This window comes from Rhipicephalus sanguineus, chromosome 11 (assembly GCF_013339695.2).
Source record: "Rhipicephalus sanguineus isolate Rsan-2018 chromosome 11, BIME_Rsan_1.4, whole genome shotgun sequence".
In the NCBI taxonomy this organism is placed as follows: Eukaryota; Metazoa; Arthropoda; class Arachnida; order Ixodida; family Ixodidae; genus Rhipicephalus; species Rhipicephalus sanguineus.
Window position 1 is genome coordinate 5,074,325 of NC_051186.1, and position 19,253 is coordinate 5,093,577.

The following is a 19,253-nucleotide window of genomic DNA, read 5'->3' on the forward strand; positions in this document are numbered from 1 at the left end:
TTGCATGTCTGTGCGCAGCGAATGGAGTAGCTCCCAAAGAATGGCAATAATTTTCGCGTATAAAGAATGCATTTCGCAATACTGATTTACTATTCAAATACATGCGAGAAACTTGACGGCATAAATTCTCAAAACGCAAATTTGAGCGTCATCATAACTACATACCTATTGTTTAACTTGCACCACCCGCGTCTGGAATGTAGGATTCTTCGTGGTCGCCTTCAAAGACTTGGCTTTTGAGAAGTACATATTACGGTATAAAATCAAACGACACCACATTTAATGTGATGTTCAAAGTAGGCTACCGGTTTTTTTTTTTTCGCTTATATAAGAAGTGAAAAAGACATTATTAAGGTTATTTGTAACTGTTTGTTCTCTACGAAACCTTCCTTTCCAGTTTCCATCACTGTTTCCTGTGAATTCACTCAATCGATATTCGGCGAAGTGATCTGAAACAGTATTCGTGAATTTCGATTCTTGTGTCACCGTCAACGCCGCCTCTAAATCTCGAGTCGTTGTACTTCTCAGTGCATTTGAGGTAAACGCCGAAGCGTCATTTGGCGGTCATGTTACATCGTCCGTGGAAAACGGCCAGCACCAATCTTAAAGAGTGTCGTTGCCTTGTGCAAAGTGTTTCAGTACTTTCACTAAGCACGTGTGTGTTGCTTTTGCGCAAGTACAGCTTCTTTCAGTCCGTCGAAAGGCCTCCAGAAGCGGCAGGGCAGCCTGGTTTCTTACGTGCGGCGATTTAACAGAATGGCCATGTACGGCTTGTACTCCGTAGCTACAGCTCGCCAGACGAGCAGGAGAGCAATCGGTTGTTTACTGGACTCGGCTCGTCGCGCGCAAGATCCGGATGTGCGTCACTGAATCTTTTTTTTTACTATATAAAGTTTTCTAGCATATATGGTGCTTTACTGCGCACCTCCATCGCACACGTCACATTCGCATCAAAGCGATCTACGTGGCTGAAGAAGCATTTACGAAAAGGGCAATGTCGGACTGCTGCTGTTGGCTCCGACAGCAGGGACCGGCCTGCCTGCGGCACTGGGAGTCTATTGTGAAGTAAAGGTGCGACAAAACCATGATGGAAGCAGCTTTGCGGAGTACTTCGAATCCATCCACTGGAAACTTCCGAAGAATTGAGGCCGTACAATGGATAAGACTATATGCAATACTTGCAGAAAGCGGTGGTGTTCTAATGTGGAATATCTGCTATACTTGTAGAAAGCGGTGGTGTTCTAGTGTGGCGTGTTTGAGAACTGAGCCATTTCGGCAGTGGCAGTCACTGAAAAGCAAGCTTTGTGACTTGTGCATGCTAAAGAATTTACTTTTGTTTCCACATAAATGATGACCTGCAATAGCGTAATCGGGCCCCGTGAGCATCGCCTTCTCAACTGCTAACCTGGCTTTGCTTCTCGCTAGACACCTAACAGTGCTGTAAGGAAAGAAACGTCTATGCGCGTAACATTGGCCGTTAAAGCTATCCGGGAGTGCCTACTAGATGTGCAGTCGCTAAGTGCACACTACGCCGTATTTCTTCCTTTCGCAATTTGGCGAAGTACCCCCTACTCGTCCACAAGGCGCCGCGCGCACCTGCGCATCTGCGCACACAGTAGCGCATGGTCAGCTTTAAAGCAAGCACTCGTTGTGCAATTCATTCGTTTTGACACCTGGCGCGATTCTACGATTCTGTCACGCAATGTTACATTCGTTAAGGAGGCTCGAGCCACAACGTGACTTTCTTACAGCTTTTTCTTCTTTATGAAGGCGTCACAAGCATTGCCGTGGCTCCATGGTAGAACGTCTGATTGAATATTACAAGGCCTGGTTTCGATTCTCACTCGGGTCGAAGATTTTTATTATTTATTTATTTACATCTATCTCAAATTTCCACTCACGAACAACGCTGATTCTTCGCTCGCAACCAACGACACCGATGCCGACACTGGAGTTTCTGTGAAACGAGCTATTTAACGCTATCGCAATAAAATGCCGTCACATTACCTTTGCTACTCTGTTGAATAGAGACTGCCCATTCGCAAGTTCCACAAAAAGCGGTGGTCTTTATTTTTATTCGTATAAAAAGGCTACCTTCATGCACCTGCTCGATTCGCTGCAAATGGGGTGCGCACTTACGTTTCTAAAGTGTACTTCTTCTAGTGCACGTTGGTTTCGTGACGCACGCATGAATTCTCGAAAAAGGGGCAGAGTTACTGCGCATAAGAAAGCTCACGGCTGTGTCATTTTGATAAGGTTAATCAGTTCTGTGTTTTCATAATCCGACTGAGGAGAATGCGATTCGATTGCTGCACGATCGTTCAATATTGCAGTTTGTAGGTACAAGCCAACCTATATGGACATATACTACAACTACGACTAGGAAGAACTTGTTTTGTAAAGTGGACGAAATGCGGAGTTTGACTCATGGATCTATTTTCTTCATAAGAACCTATTTTAGACTCCCTGACCGGTAAGCCCTTTCTGATTCCTGTAAAAAATTATCTGCAGTGAAATTAATCATTCCTTTTTTTAGAGTTCCTGTTAGTAAAGGCTATGAGGGATTGTTTCCAAGGGACCAAGCAAATTTCATGCAACTTCGCAAATCTGCTTTTCACAGTAAGTGCACATATGAATTTATGCAGATTACCTTTGTTTGTGGACGTCCCTCTCGAATTCTCCATATACAAAGCATTCTTTAGTGGGGAAGAAAACCCGTGCTGCATTATGTTTTCATGCACTATGACATAGATCTATTCATACAGTTCCACTATCACACAAGTAAAGCTTTTAGCGAGCCTCAGAATTAGTCAGACAGGCAAACCTGCCAGTCGTACATGTTGAAACATTTTAAGGCGAAAGCCTTAGATGCCTCATGATACGCGAAAATCAACCGACATCCCATGCCAGCGGAGTCAGCGCGAGTGCTGCAAAGAGTCATCATCACATGATGACGTCGTGGTACCGCCACAGATAGCCATATTTTATGACGACATCACTGCTTGGTCAAAGGTGTGCCGATCAAGGAGGCAGTGAAAAACAACGTGAGGTAAAGAAAGCCATCGGAAGTGGGCGCGGAAGGTTCACTAATTCATTTAGAAGAAAAATAAAAGTGAGGCTGATGCATAAGGGACCCTGTGACTTTCTTTCTTTACAATATTCTGGATGGTAATTATTTATAGATTCCCTAAGTACCCTTTACTGCGGGGTATGACAATAAAACTGTCATCGTTCTACGGTACGTCGTAGGAGCACAACAGGGCAACACCTGAGTGCTTATTCACGCAGCCGTCGAACGCTCCCCGACGTCCCCTTCACGGCACTGCATCTCTCATAGTACAGCATTTCTTCTCTAGTTCCCCTACAAGATGGCGCGCCGATGGTGTTAACCGAAGCTAATAATGTCTCGCTGGCCAACAGCACGGATTCGTGCGCGCCCACTTTTTACAGCGAAAGCTGTTATGAGATCATTTCACCGGCCGTTTTTGGCGCCGTAGTTGTCCGCCGCCGCCGCCGCTGCCGCCGCCGGTGTCCGTAACCAGTATCGCTCGAAATAAGAAAAAAATTGCAGGATGGAACGAGGTTCGAACCTGGGCCCACTGCGTGGGAGCCCAGTATTCAACCTCTGAGCCATGCCGGTGCTTGAAACTGCTTTGCAAAAAGGTCCTATACAGGCTTCATGTCGGGAAGGAACCACATTAGCATATGCAATATAGCGTGGTAGAAGAGTAAAATAAGCACCAAGCGTCGCACAACGCGAATTCTGTAACCAGGCGTCACAGAATGCGAATTGCGCAACGAGTAGGTTGTTGAATGCTCCCAACCCATTACAAACGGCTCTGCCATAATTCATCGTCATCAGGCACAGCATCAACAAAGTGCGCATAATGCCTTACATGCGTTTAGCAGGTACCACGGCTCTCCGTAGAATGACGAAAAATGACACAGTACCTGCTGCCCTACATCTCAAAAATTACAATGATTTATAGCGTAGTGGGTTCCTCGCAAGTGCACTTGTATTGGTTGCCAAGAAAGCCCATAAGCGCATGATCCATTTCCTCGGGGTCTCAGTAAAATTACAACGATTTATAGCGTAGTGGGTTCCTCTCAAGTGTAGTTGTATTGGTTGCCAAGGAAGCCCATAAGCGCATGATCTATATCCTTTGGGTCTCAGTAAAGTTCTTCGCCCCCCCCCCCCGTCTTTCTCCCACGCCAACGTATGGTGTACAGCATGACGGGAGAGGGAAATAGCGACCGGGAGTCACCCAATGCAAATTACATAACTGGTGGGCCGTTTAAAGCTTCCAACCCATTATAAAGGGCTGAGCCATAATTCTTGATCGTCATAAGTCGTCGCGTCATCAAAGTGCACATAATGCCTTACAGACGTGTAGCTGGTGGCTCGCTTCTCCGCAGAATGACGAATAATGGCTTGGTAGGTGCTTCCCAACTTCACAGAAATTGTGATTTATGGCGTAGTGGGTACCTTTCTAGTGTACTTGTAGCCCCAAGAGAGCTAGCTTACAAGGGGCTCTAGAAACGCCACTCTTCCAGCTTTCGCTGTGACTGTGCTGCGGTTTCAGTGCAGGCCTGGCGTTTTTTGTGCCAGCGTAAATCTGACACGTTCTTTGGTAGTCGATCACAATGGTAACGAATCGTGTTTGGTGGGTGTCATCGGGTCCCGGTGAGGTAACTTGATTACAGCCACGTCGAAACTTTTGTCAGCGTCTGAGATACGTGGTCCACATCAGGGTTTTCTTTATTTCAATGTTAAGAATGAAATGAATAAAACAAAAAGTTAAGTCAGCTTCGTATTTGTGGCGTCAAGCATGAAGGAACATCAATGTTCAGAATTTAAAAAAAATTAACAAAAATTCAGTCACCTTTTACTTGTGGTGCTAAGCCTGAACCAACTTTGGAGCTGGCCGGCATTATTTTTTCTTCTATATTTTTCTCTTTCTTTCTTGATCCCTTTCTTTAATTTTTTTCTCTTCTCTCTATTTTTCCTATGTCTTCTTTGTCTCTGTTTTTATTTCCTTCCTTTTCTCTGCATCTATTTCTATTTCTCGTTTCCTCTTTCGTTCTATCTTTTTCTTTCTCTGTTATGCTTTACTCTCTCTCCTCCTCCTTTCCCTCAACCTTACCTTCTCCTCGCATCTCTCCTCCTCATCCTCATTTCCCTTTCCCATCCCCTTGGGGCACCCCCTTCTATCGTGCCTAGATAGCTGGGTGGTTACCATGCTCGCCTTTGGATCCTGAGTGACGGTGAAATGAACTTAATTTGGTCCTGAAGAACCCCGATCAGAAATGGGTACGCTGGTTCGAATCCCGCCTCGCGAAGGAATTTTTCTCGCTGAACGTTTGTGTCTTTCTCTTTCTTTCTATTCATTTCTCTTCTTTCTCTCTTTACTCGTTCTCTCACACATCGGAGTTATTATATCGCACGCTGGACATATCGGGGCAGGTGTTCTAGTATCAAAGCAGAAAATGAAGAGGAAGAGGACGCGCATAGCGCTTGCTCTTCACGATGATGATACTTTTCTCTTCGCGGATTACAACCAATGGCTGCCATAAACAGCTGCGCTGTTGAAATTCCGGCAGATCTCATGTAATGTGGGAACCGACTGCATGCGAAGCCGTCAGCCAGTAGCTGTCTATGCCGCAATTTGTGCTCTGGACTCAGCATCACCAGGCGAATGGACACCTTTGTGTAAATTGAATAGCTGTGACCCTGTCGAGGACTTACCAGACATGCCGACTAATGGGTAGCTTGTAGTCCAACGTAACGTGGAGGCTCACGTTAGAGCACAGATGTCAGTTTTATAAAAAAAAATCAAGGCAGCTACGCACTAGTGATCCCAAGCCTGAAGGAAGTGCGGAGCCGGGTGGCCTTCCGTATATCTCTCTAGATTTTCATTTATTTCTTAACCCCTCCTTATTTTTCTTTCATCTGTTTGTTTTAGATGCGTAGCAGCTCTTTGACTAGCCTGTGTGACGCTGTCACTCCGTCCGCACAAACGCGAGGCAACGCGCTTCCCTCGGCGCAGGTGTTGGAGCGTTTCCAAGTAGGTCACGCTGCAGCTGGGCGTTCACGTCACGCTCCCCTCCCACGCTTCCCTCGCAGGTGCGCGCGTACGTCACTCTCTCCCTCACCCGCCGGAGCTCCCGCAGCTGCCGTCTCCAACGCCCGCTCGCCTCCCGTGTCTGCGTTTCAAACAAACGTTTACACCAGTACACGCTACACCGAGTTTCGCTTCAAAGGAATCTTCCAGCGCTCACCGCAGCTCCCGCGTTAGCGCCGTTCAACCCGTGACGCCACCCATGCGCAACGCTGCTGCTTCGCGTCCCATCAGGGTTGCCATCGGGGAGATGGTCCAATTTAGAGTGCAGCTCTTAAGCGACCGTTCCTGCGTTGAGCAGCGTCGCCGTTGCGGTCGGAGGCGTAACCCATAGATATGAAAAAATAAAATGCGAAAAAAAAATACCCAGGATCGAATGGCATTTGAACCCCGGCCCTCTGCGTGGCAGTCGAGCATTCTACCACAGAGCCCCGCTGGCGCTTGAGACTCATTGGCGAAAGACCCTATACAGGCGTCATAACGGGCATGGAATCGCGTTAACCTTTGTAATATAGCATGGCAGAAGAGTAAAATAACAGCCAGTCATTACACAATGCTAATTGCGCAATGAGTGTGTGGTTTAATGCTTCCCACCTATTGCAAAATGCTCAGTCATAATACTTCATCGTCGTCAGCCACATGCAGCATAAACAAGGTACACATTATATTTTACAGACGTGTAGCGGGTACCTCGTTTATTCGCAGAAACACGAATAATGGCGTAGTGGGTGCTGTCCTACTCCACGGAAATTGTGATTAATGGCATTGTCGATACCTTGTGGAAAGCCAAAACTTTAAGCACAGTTGTCCTTGCTTCAACGCGAAGCTGGACTGAGAATTCGCATTAGGCAGTATCGTAATCGTCGGTGAATTTTTTTGTCTTTCTTTCTGTTTGTTTTTATTTGTTTATTTCTATTTGTTTATTTCTCTCTATATCTCTAGCTATTTATTTCTTTTTTCTGTCTTCCTTCCACGTCTTTCCTTTCTTGCTCTCTCTCTCTCTATTTCTCGCCTGGTTACTCTTTCTTTCTATCTTTTGCTTTCTATATTTCTGTTTTCTCCTTCTGCATTTCTTTCTCTCCATTTCTTTCAATCTCTTTCGTTTTGTGCTACAATTTACTCTCTCCCCTCTTTTTTTCATCCTCACCCTCACTTCCCTTTCCCACCCCCTTGCTATGGTACACTATACAAGACTGTGCTATGCTCTGCTAGCGTGCCTTGATAGCCGAGTGGCTACCATGCTCGCCTAGGATGGTGGGTACGCGGGTTCGAATCCGGCCTCGTTAAAAAAAACTTTTTCGCCAGGAATTTCTGTTTTTCTCTTTCTACCACTTTTCGTCTTTCTCTCCCTCTGTTCCCGCCTCTCTCACCCATCACAGTTATTACAGACCACGCCGGAGAAGTCGGCGCGCGTGTACTGGGAGCGAAGCAGAAGGCGACGAATATGAAGAAGAGGATGAAGAGAGTGCGTGTCTGTTCATGATGACCGTTTGTTGTCGCGCGTCACGGATCTCGGCTTGAAGAGCTCCACCATTTTTTTTTTATTGACAATGTAAAAGGAGGTGTTGGCGCACAAATAAGGCGCCGGCCGCTCCTTAGCCCTTCAGTGTAGATCGAGCATACAGCATAGAAATAGCATACAAACAGCAGTACATGTAAAATAAGCGCACGAGCACACATATGGAAAAACACACTCCCACACACGTATCAAACACCACCATCGCAACGCAAAAGGAAATGTCCGAAAGGCAATTCATAATGTCTGTGATAATGCCGCTGGTCAGCTATAAATTGAGCCGGCACATTCGGGCAACATACCAATAAACATTTCTGGTCATTATGGGGATCAAGCCATACATGTGAGCAACATAACAGTCGACACATAAGAGACCTCAAAGAGAGAGAGAGAGAGAAAGCTCTTTAATGAAAACAGAGAATTCTGCCGGCGTTCCTAAAGGCGCCTACATGCTACTCTGTATAGGGGAGAGGAGTGAGGACAGAAAGGACCTCAGCACACACATCAGTGTTACGGAGTTGCCACTCCGGAATCATTCCACATTATCGCGACCCCGGAATGGAATGGGGACAACTCTTGGAGGAATGGAATGGGAATGGAATTAAGCGCCTTTTGCACGGAATGGAATGGGAAATGGAATTATGTCTTTCTTCCGAAAATAGAGCATGTTTTCGTCTACGCGCTGTTTTTTTTTTCAAACTTCAAACACTAGTGAGTCAGAGCCTCGAAAATAACAATGATGCAGTATTTTAAAATTGGCTTGACTGATTACAAGCACGGTACATTTATAAGCAACGCGCCTACTACAAACCGAGGCATAAGTTAGTGTACAATCAAATGCATTGTCCCAGCAGATACTCAAAGGAGGAACAAATTATCCCTGCGCGTTGGTTCCCATTGATACCCCCATACGAAAGTCACGAATACTCTATCCACAGCCTGATCTTTATCTCACGAGCAGTTTAGTACCTAACGCACGTAAATAACTTTTGCGACAAGGAAAACATTGGATACCTGCGCACAGGCGGACACAGAAAGTTCTCCTCACCCCATCCATGCTTGCGAGGCGCGCTTGACAAGCGCGAGTGCTGACGAGCAGTGCGGCGCAGTGTTCCGTAATCGATGCACAGGCACAAGGTGCCCGAGCGGTGCACTGTTCCAACTAATACCAGCAGATCGAGAAGGTTTTGTTCCCCATTAACCAAATGTTAGTTTTCTCCATAATCACGACCGCTCCAGGCGCGTGGCAAAACTGCTTAGTCTTCTTGAACACCACTTTTCTCAGCATAACAATGCGATATTTCGTCATTTTAACATTAACACATTTAAGCCTAAACAATATAAAACATCGCCATTCATTCAAACATGCTTACCATGCAAATACTATAGGTAGCGGGAGAACTGCCCCTATGGGAATGAGTGGCGTGGTTGTACTGCACGAGATATGTCACAAAGCTACTGTCCCTCGACCTTAGTAACGTGTTTTGCGTAATTTTGCAATTCTTAATGCATCTGATGACATCAGCTTTTTGGGGCGTTCATTCATAAAGCGATAACACTATCAAGGTGTCTTTCCTACGCTGAGGAATTACGGAATGGCATGGAACTGCCTGGCCATTCCCGGAGTGGGAATGGGATAAGCTTTTTTCATTCCGAAAAATTGCAACGAATGGAATTGCGACAAATGATAATTCCCCGGAATGGAATTGGAATAGAATGGAGGCGCCCATTCCGCAACACTGATATGTTTCATGTAATGATACATATAATAAGTAGGATATATTATAATAATTGACTTAATGTAATATGAACATAAATTTCTTAAATTCCGCTCTCTCCTAAAAAGGGTTTTAACGTTTTTAAAGGCTACACCTGTAAAGCTCTGGTTGGTGACAAGCCCAGAAGTTTTAAATGCGAATGCATTTCTTAGTCGGGGCATGTCAGGCGTCTGTCGGTGTCCGCGCGCCGGCAGGTGTTATCTCTCCGCTCTCACTCCCACTCCCATAGCAACAGCTGCGGGCGCGCGCGCTTATCCTCGCCCCTGGCAACCGGAGCAGGTGGTGCGGGCGGAGTAGCGGAGAGTGAGTGGAGAGGAGGAGCGCGCTCTGGCGTGTGAGGGCGCTCGCATCGCGGCAGCTCGGCGGAGCTCCCGCGTGTGTGGAGAGAGTGTAGGAGAGGGTAGGTGCAGTGCTTCGCCGCTCCTTCTCTCGCCGTTTGCTCTCTCTCCTCTCTGCGCCCCACTCTCCCGTCCACTCACTCGCACGTATATATAAATGGAGTGAAGCGATTACTACGCCGTGTACTCTCGGCGCAAGAAATGCATTCGCATTTCCTCACGAGTCCCTTCGGGAAAGTGGGGGCATTTTTTTTCATACTCAGTAGTCTGAGGTCTAGTGTCAATAATTCTGATTTTAAACGGCGTCTCGGTGTTTCATGATGTGGGCAGTCCATAAGTAGGTGACATACATCTTCATCTACCAATCCACATTCACATTCGGGAGTTTCAGTTGTGCCAATTCTGTGTAAAAATGTTTCGTATATGCGGTGACTAGCCTTAACCGGTGAATAAGTGTTTCCATGATTCTATCTAGAGCTAGCATAATTTTGAATTCAATGTGCGGTTCAATATGGTATTATATCACAACTCTTTGAACTTTGGTCAAACTAAAAAATTTTACTCATTCGGAGAGATGTTGCCTTTATGATACCGCACAATTCATTTTTAGAAATAGGCAGATAAACCGTAACATCTTAGCGATGTGCTCGTGGTGCCGCTTTAAAGGCAGCTGGGTTACCAGGAATATTACAATGTCCAGGTATCCACTGGAATTTTGCCTCATGTTTCGACTGTCTTGCTTTTTTTAGCTCTTTAAGTGTTTCGTATATTGTACTATCACTGATTACTGTCGTGTTTGTGCTAGAGAGTGACATAATGCAGCCTGTGAATCACTAAAACGAAGTGCACTCTACGATGCGATGATGGGCAAATCATGGCCAGTGGTCATTGGCGTATTCCTCCGAGATCGAGCAGTGCTTTACTACTGCTTGCTGAGCCATAGGAGTAAATATGCAATGCCTATTAAATCTTTATAAATACGCATAGCCAGCCCTTCAAGCACAATTGTTGTAGCCCTGATATCACGCGATATGAATGTGAGGCACGCTGTAATGGAGGGCTCCGGAAATTTCGAAACGAAAACCTGATGCTCTTTAACGTGCACTCACATTGCGCAGTGGACGGCCTCTAGCATTTCACCTCCATTTAAATGCCACCGCCGCGGCCAGGAAGTTAGGTATCATTACTATATAAATTTATATAGTGGTGGCATGTTGATAGGCAGTGAGGCGACGATAAGGGGCTTGGTGCGTCTAGCTGATTATTAACTTTCTGCTTGCCTATGACCGTGCACGCAGTACAGCATGAAAGGCATTTGAAACATTTCTTTCAATTGGCGATCAATGAGCAAAAAGAAACGATGTCATCATGTCTCTGACCTTATTGATGTGCGGCAATGTTCCTTTCACCAAGCACATTCGTCGCACAAAATATTCGAATTGAAGTTCAATTGCGAAAGTGACCCTTATGTCTCCTGTGTTTTCTAGGTCCTGTATTTTATGCGAAGGAGAGACTTCTTTATTACAATCAAGAGTATCGTTGCGCAGTGATGAGGGTGGAACCTGCTGTGCATGGTTTGTATATTTGACTTTTCATAACGTTAGAAAGCGTTTCTCTTGCTCTGCTTATATCCGCCTTTCTAACTTGAATGGCGACCAGCTATTCCTGCATTATCTATGTCCTCTAACTTTCCTGAACTTGTGGGGGTGCTATCATTCCCTGTAAAGTCGTTTTCGTCTCATGGCGCACGCGTGTCCGGCGGATCGGCGTAGTTAGCATACACGCCGCCGTTCGAGATATGGTGCTACTCCTGCGGTGGTGGTGCCCTATCTTCGAGGTGCGTGCATAGTGCGTGCCGTCAAGTCATCGCCGTAGACAGGCCCGCACATCCGGTTTGGCAGCACAGTGCCATCCCCCTAAAGTGCGATTTTTTTGCTGAGGCTTTTAAGAGAGACGAACTTAAACAGGCGGCTGTCACTGAAGGCCTAGATATAGTCCGGCGCGCTCAGCGCACAAAGTCGCGCGCGACGAGGTCCGCTACGCGACGCCGGCTACGCCAGCCTGCTCGCCGCAATTTGCGCGAAGCCAGCGCCATCTCCTTGAAAACTCGCCCGCTTTGACAGCTGCGGCAATCAGCTGATTCAGTGGCGCATGTGCAGTTTCCACCTGACTCTGCTCCCGCAGCCCCGTCGGCCCACTGTTTTTGGTTTTTTCGCGCGCTTTTTGGTTGACACACGTCGTGTTTTTTCTCGCTATGTGCACTGTTTGACTTTGCATTGGAAACGACTTTCCTCACAAGCATTGCATTCAACGGTCTGGGAGCCAGGAAATAACTACATTGCTTGCATCATAAACGGAAGCGGATCATGTATTTACGTACACATGAGAGCGAATTCCGCAGGCTTCCCAGGCGTTCGTTTTCCCCTCCGTGTCGCAGCAGTCCATGCTACTGCTGGTTACACGCACATGTGATTTATAATCCCTTCGAGTAGGCGCACAATCGGGTCATCGTCGATAAATGTGGAGCAAAACACGGCCGCACATTCCGAACGCGGGCCACTCGCCGCCATTTTGCCGTCCGCCGCTGCCGCGCGCAGTGCATTGTGGTCTTACGCCAGCCGCGTGGAGCGCGTGAAATAGGAGCATGCTCTATCTCCGCGCCGGCCACGCAGAGAGCGCCGAATGTCGCCGGGCGCGCCAGCTACGCCGTGACTCCAGACTATAGGCTTCCCAAGCAACGCTCAGCAGCGCTGCTGCTCTTGACAGGCAGCACCATATCTGGCAGAAAAAGAGAAACTGCGGTGTGAGCAGCGCGCGTTTTCCCTTCTCTCCACCGCGTTTTCGCTCCCTTCTGTGCACGTGCAGAGCTCTCGCGGTGCACTGGCGGCGCCTCGGAATGTACCGCTTGCAGTGCGGCTTCAGAAGGATTTTCAGGCTTGACTGGCACTTCCGAAAAGCGAACTTGATAAAATGAGAAAGGCTCGTCAATCACGTTAACGGTGAAGAGCAGACGATCGACGACAACGACGCCCGACTCAAAGCGAAATGCGTTTCCCAAGTCGCGATTACACCGTGTAGGACGTATACCTCGAGGTAAGTCTCATTCTGTCATGTTAAAGATGAATAATGGTCCACATACACTCCGAAATGAAGCCGTACACGCTATCGATATTCTGCGGCGTGGACTACGAATCATATGATTGTTGTTTTGATATGGCATGCTTACAGTACCAGCCGTCTACTTTCGTGAACAAACGTTTGCGGCGTGCGAAAAAAAGATTGTACGGCCATGGCACTGCTTCCTGAGAAGGTTAGAGTCAAGTCCTGCGTGCCGCTGGAGAATCACCCGCCGATTAAGACGCGAGGCAGCTAGCTGAGCTTTAACCACTGTTAAGCAAGATGAACTGCTCGCCTCGTTTTTTCGGTTCTCGCGTCATGCTTGCAGTGTCTTTATATGATATCGACTTGACAGGCGTATAACACCTGTTGCGTGAACGCGGCTAGAAAATCGCACAAAGTCAGCAGGTGGTTACTTCAAGGTTACAATTGCAAAGCATGTATTAGTGCCAGTTATATTTAACGGCTTAAATACATAAAACCCTAATAAAGTGACAAAAACAAAGCAAACCTGCAGAAAGATGTCAAAGCTTGCTGAAAATGCACAGACGTCCGTTCCGGCGTGATAAAGCAGCCTTCCCGACGCGTGAAATGCAGGCGCCGAACTTCTGACAATGTGCCGAGTTCAGTTGAATTCAACCAACCGCGCAACGCTAACGGTATAACGCGAATGTGAACGTTCAGCAACGACGGGTAGGTCTCACGAGCACGGGGAATTAAAACACAAAGTTGATTCACCTACAACCGTAACTGGACTTTAACAATGCGAGAAGACAGCGAGTAATTATTAGTGTAGTCGCTGCGTGCATACGCCGCGTTACTTACCGATTCAGGTAGTCGAAACGAACGAAAGCGATGAACTCAGACAGCCAAAATAGAAGGCGAGACAGCGCTGTCAGCTATCCACGCTTGCCGCCTTTATTTCTCGTGCGACACGCCCGGGAACCGATACAGTTTAACACGTGAATTGTGTGCCTTGGTGTTGTCTGCACTGTTGTGGCTGGCCACTAAACCGCAATACTTCGGACCACGCTTGCGCTTCCGCGGGGTCGCTTCTGCCATCGCGGAAATGCGCAGCTTTACACAGCAAGCCTCTCGGTTCAACGTACCCAGCTGACGGCCCCCCAGTTACACGCACCGAGAGAAGAACGCATGCGCACTGTATTATTACTGTAGTCGCTGCGTGCATACGCCGCGTTACTTACCGATTCAGGTAGTCGAAACGAACGAAAGCGATGAAGTCTATGTCGCAAATAAAAAAAAAACTCAGACAGCCAAAATAGAAGGCGAGACAGCGCTGTCAGCTATCCACGCTTGCCGCCTTTATTTCTCGTGCGACCCGGCCGGGAACCGATACAGTTTAACACGTGAATTGTGTGCCTTGGTGTTGTCTGCACTGTTGTGGCTGGTCACTAAACCGCAATACTTCGGACCACGCTTGCGCTTCCGCGGGGTCGCTTCTGCCATCGCGGAAATGCGCAGCTTTACACAGCAAGCCTCTCGGTTCAACGTACCCAGCTGACGCCCCCCCAGTTACACGCACCGAGAAAAGAACGCGTGCGCACGTGCGCTACCGCTACCGTGAAAGGGGCTGAGTCGGCCGCGCTAAGGTTCAGAGCTTTCCAACAGAGCCGCAGCGCGGCTGGTGCGGCGCTGTCGTCGCGCCGCAAACTTGAGCTTGGGTTCCCTATAAGTTCTCCGCTTTTGGCCGGCGCAGCTTAACCGCGTCGCGCGTGGTCGCGCGTGCACGTTACGCCGGACTATATCTAGGCCTTGACCCTGTGTGTGCCGTGTCATGCGCTATCTTTCTCTCTCTCTTTCTTCTCCATCATCCAATCTCCTCCTCCCCTTTTTCCCATGTCTAGGGTAGCAAACCGGTTTTCCTAAACTGATTATCCTCCCTGCCTTTCCTTCTCTAATATTTCTTCGGTTTTTGCTCGTGTTCCAATTTTGATATTTGAAAGGAAGAAAAAAAGGAAAACAGATGGTAAAATACTGCAACTGACAGCGAACATTGTAGCACATTTCCCCAAAAACCACGAGTGCTGTCGGTGCCAAATGAACCGTGAATAGGAGTACGCGTAGAGCACTTTGCAGCCTCATGACTAGAGATAGATGCAATCATACAATTTCCCGCTCGTGCGCCACATTCATGCTTTCGATCGACAAGCCTGTGCATCGTGGTATAGGCCTGACTGGCTGCCCAGGCGGCGCTGCGAAAACGGTGCTAAAAAGCGCCCCCTACGGCAAGTTCTTTGGTTTCGAGTAGTCAGACAGGCGGCCGCATGCAGCACTAAGCTCAGATGCGCAATGGAGCCGCCGCTGTCGGTTGTGCTGCGCTTTGGATCTCGGCCAGTTTCTGGCGTGGCTGAGTTTTTCAGGCCAAGCAATCTGCGTAAACGCAAGGAGCTCGTCAACGTCAAGTATGTTTACGACGTGCAGGAGATTGAAGGAACCATTTTGGCGCGCTGCAACTCGCAAGTGCAGCGAATCTCATACGACGTTGAACTAGAGTTAAGTTTTACGAGGCATACTCGCGCGAAAAACGACAGTGCATAAACGAAAAGATTGCTGTTAAGAAAGCCGACATGATTTGCATTACACGACGAAACGGAATCAAGAAAGGTGCAGTGACGAAGGCTAGCCGTCGGCGGCCCGAATGAGCGCATTCGCGTCGTGTGCGGTTTTCTGCCGCATTCAGTCGCAAACACACTTTTTCCCCCCATGCACGGTCGTAATTTTCAACATTTGCGTCTAGGGAATTCGTCAAATTCTGTCAGCGTGCGGTGGCGGTCGAGAAGCGACGGCGCGCAATGTTTACAGCCGGCCGCTGGAAGCTGCCGGAAAAATCGTAGGCACATACGCAGGGTGACTCATGGCATCGTTTTTCTCGTTTCGCACGAAATGCCGGCTGCATATCCTCGTGATCGCCGTCGGCAGCCACGGTGTGCCGTCTGGACTGCACACTGGGAATATATACATATATAAACGCGTGCACGCGCGTACGAAAAGTAATCAGCACGTTACGTTGCAAACCACGTTTTGCTCGCGTACTCACTTCACGCGTCGGACGGCACGTATCCAGCGGTTCCGTCGCTCCACTTCGTACGGCTTTCAGGGGAGCCAGTAAAACCGCACATTAGGATCCTTACCTAATGGGGTTCGAGGCAATTGACCACGCAACAATAACGGCGGCGACCGCGCTTCGGGACAGCGCGCTGCTCGAGCCGTCGCCCAGACCACCTGCTTTCGGCACGGTTTGTTGAAGCAGGGATCACTCGTCAAACATGTCAGACTCTGCAGGCATAGCGGACAAGTTCCTGCGTACGTTTTAAGCACTTTTTGAGCCTGAAAACTAGGCGCAAAATTAAGTAACACGCTTAAAGCAACTGAGAACTGCGTAACTCGCCGGTCGGCGTCCATTTTTGACTACCCATGCAACTTCGGCGGACGCCACCAGGCTCCGCCACAGTACTCAAAACTCCAGCGCGTCAGCCCTATATGGCTGGCAGCCGCAAACGGTTACCGGCATGAATATGCCGAGCGCTTTTGGTCGTTTTACTGGCGGCGCTCCGCTTCTAATACAGCATTGCAGCGCTATCGGCGTTGGGCATGATACAAAGAAAGAATGAATCTGACTGGTGAAGATCACCACCATCAAAATTAACTGCTGTGAGAAGTCGCTACAGCGAAGCTGTGCGCACTATAATTACACTGGGAAACAAAGGTGACCCAAGTAGAAAGGTTTAAGTTACTATGAATAAACGAACAAAGAAGGAGTGGACAAGCTGCGAAAACATTTATTGCAGATGACAGCAGAAATCTGGAAAAATAGCCATCGGGGTCAATGACACTCTTCAGCGAGACTTTGCCGAGGAGAAGGCGCGATGGCAACCGCGAGTAAATTTATCTGCTAACTGAATTTTAGTACTTAGTGAATTGACCTCCAGCTGCCACAACGGCTGCCATTCTTCGAGAAGACTGTCGAAGAGCCAAGTCACAAGATCGCTTGCACGCAGGCGCTGCCATTCCTCTTTTATGGCAGCCCACAGCGCGTCTTGAGAGCCGCGTTCAATTGGCTGCCGTGAGAGTGCTTTTTTCAATGTGCCCCACACATGCTCGCATATGTTCATGTCGGCGCCTTGAGGAGGCCACTTCAAGAGCATCCTTCCCTGCTGTTCCATTAAGCGTTCTGTTGATTTCACCATGTGGATGGTACTACGGTCCTGCTGGAAGAGGTTGAGGGCGTCTGAGAACAGCCCATCGAAGCATAGGGAACAACGACGCTTTCGATTAAATCGCAGCTTTGAATTTGTCTTCCAAGCGAACCAGTGGTCCAAGGCCCGCCTTGGACAGCGCATCCCAAACGCTGACAGAGCAGCGGCCGCTGCTTGCCACGAGCTGCAGGTTCCTGGGCTCAAATATGGAGAAAGAGTGTAAACTATTATTTCAAGCCTTGCGGTGACTTTTGTCATCATCAAAGATTGCGAAAATGTCTTTCTTAATAACAGTGCCGTATAAAATATACCAAATCATAATGATTATAGCAAAGTGCGGGCTCATTTTTGAGCCGCAGTAGCAGAATATTGGTATGCGTTGAATTAAAATAATCATGCGAAAAAAAAAACGAGAGAGCCGACGTATTGAATTGAGTGAATGTCTGACCTGGCGTTGTCAGCTCTGCACATTCTCTGCCGCTGACCCCAGCGAGTGGAAAACGTTCATCGGTGGTGACCATCACACAGCGCCAGTCCTCCACTGTCTATGTTGCGTGGTCTTGAGCAAACACAAGTCTTGCGAGCTTATTGGCTTCTTAAAGGGCAGGCATTTGTGGTGGCACACGGCTTCGCAGGTCATCCTCGTGCCGTCGACGTCTGATGGCCGACATGCTAGCGGAGAGGTTCAAGCTATCCTTGATCTCTCGAGATGTTTGGGCTTGTATGATAAGTAGGGCCTTCGCACTGTCCGTCACGCACTGCCTGTGTCCACGGGGAAGCTTGTAGAGGCGTCCATCATCATGGAATGCCTGGCAAATTCTATTAACAGTAGACAAAGGTCGATTCATAATGCTGGTAATTTCACGCTGGCTCAATTACTGCCGGAAAAGCGAAACCAATTCGTGCTCTCTCTTCAAAGAAAACGCTCGGCATTTTCAGTTCAAGTGAAGCCTTTCCAGGTAGACCTCTGAAAGAAGGGTACAGGTAGAGCAGTGATGCTGAACCAGAAACGACAATCGTTTGAAATCAACCACAAACCGATTAGATTTGTCGTTTCTTTGTATCGTGCCCAGACGCCGATTGCACTTCGACGTAGCAGGAGTAAAATCGAAGAACTGCGAGCGATACGACAAAAAGCACTCAGCACGCCGGCAACCATTATCACCATACGAGAACTCGAACAGAAGCGAAGATAACGCACTTTAAGGGGATCGCACAGTGCTGCCAAGCCGGATGTGAACGCCTGTCAATGGTGATGACTGGACGGCGCGCACTATACTGTTGCTAATTCTTGGGCCACGTGCTCCGCTGTTCCGCTTTCATTTGACGCCGACTGTACGTCGACGTTCAACTCAAGACGTGGGACGAGGTACCCCTTATGTCACGATCGCGTACAGCACAGCTATTCAAGAAACTACGCAGATGACTCCATTCGAGCTTGTCTACGGACGACGGCCGACGACTATGCTCGACGCCATGCTGCCACACGTCGAAGACGACGACCTCAACTCCGATGTCCAGGGGTACCTGCCACGTTTGGAGGAGGTCCGCGGCTCGAGTGCGTGCAACGGAGAAGCACCTCGTGGATACCGGACGCTACAACCTGCGACGCCGAGACGCCAGTTATCACCCAGGGTATCTTGTGCGGGTGTGGACCCCAATCTGAAGTCGCGAACTCTGTGAGAAGCTCCTACGACGGTATTTCGGACCATACAAAATTCAACGACGTGTTGCTCAACTCAACTACGAGGTTGTCCCCGACAGTGACTCAGGCGCACCACGACGACGCATGAGGCCCGAAACCGTCCACCTGGTTCGGCTCAAGCCTTATCACGCCAGATGGCGCACTTTTTGTTTCGACTATATTTGCGTTATTAGCATCGGGTCGATGCGCTCTTAGGGGGAGCGGGGTGGCAATGCCACAAACTATGACTCATCGTTTGTTCTCTTACCTGTTTTGTGGCCATCGTCTGGCCCCACCCGATCATCTTATCTCTGTTTGAAGTACAAGCGCATATTTCAATATTTTTCTTTTGTATGTCGCACTAGAGTTCTCATTTTGGTAGGGAGGCTGTTTCGCCCTGACCCCACCAGACTAGTTATCGGTGTAATCCAATGGTTGCGGAAAGAAAACACTGCGCGATTTCCTTTTCCACAGACGGTCTCCT

At 48.3% G+C, this 19,253-nt stretch overlaps 1 protein-coding gene and 1 long non-coding RNA gene across 3 annotated transcripts in view; both read left to right on the top strand.

Moving 5' to 3' along the window:
• Positions 1 to 19,253, top strand: part of LOC119373249 (uncharacterized) — a 189,226-nt gene that overhangs the window by 148,579 nt on the left and 21,394 nt on the right. The gene's annotated exons all lie outside the window — the stretch shown is intronic.
• Positions 1 to 19,253, top strand: part of LOC119373434 (uncharacterized) — a 71,112-nt gene that overhangs the window by 49,372 nt on the left and 2,487 nt on the right. The window contains exons 2-4 of one of the 2 annotated variants that reach the window (XM_037643459.2): positions 2,334 to 2,473; positions 2,537 to 2,619; positions 11,239 to 11,325. In XM_037643459.2, the coding sequence (XP_037499387.1) occupies positions 2,334 to 2,473; positions 2,537 to 2,619; positions 11,239 to 11,325 (310 nt within the window). Of the gene's footprint in view, positions 1 to 2,333; positions 2,474 to 2,536; positions 2,620 to 9,975; positions 9,989 to 11,238; positions 11,326 to 19,253 lie in introns of those variants that run through there. The other variant, XR_005179859.2, reaches the window with a different exon arrangement.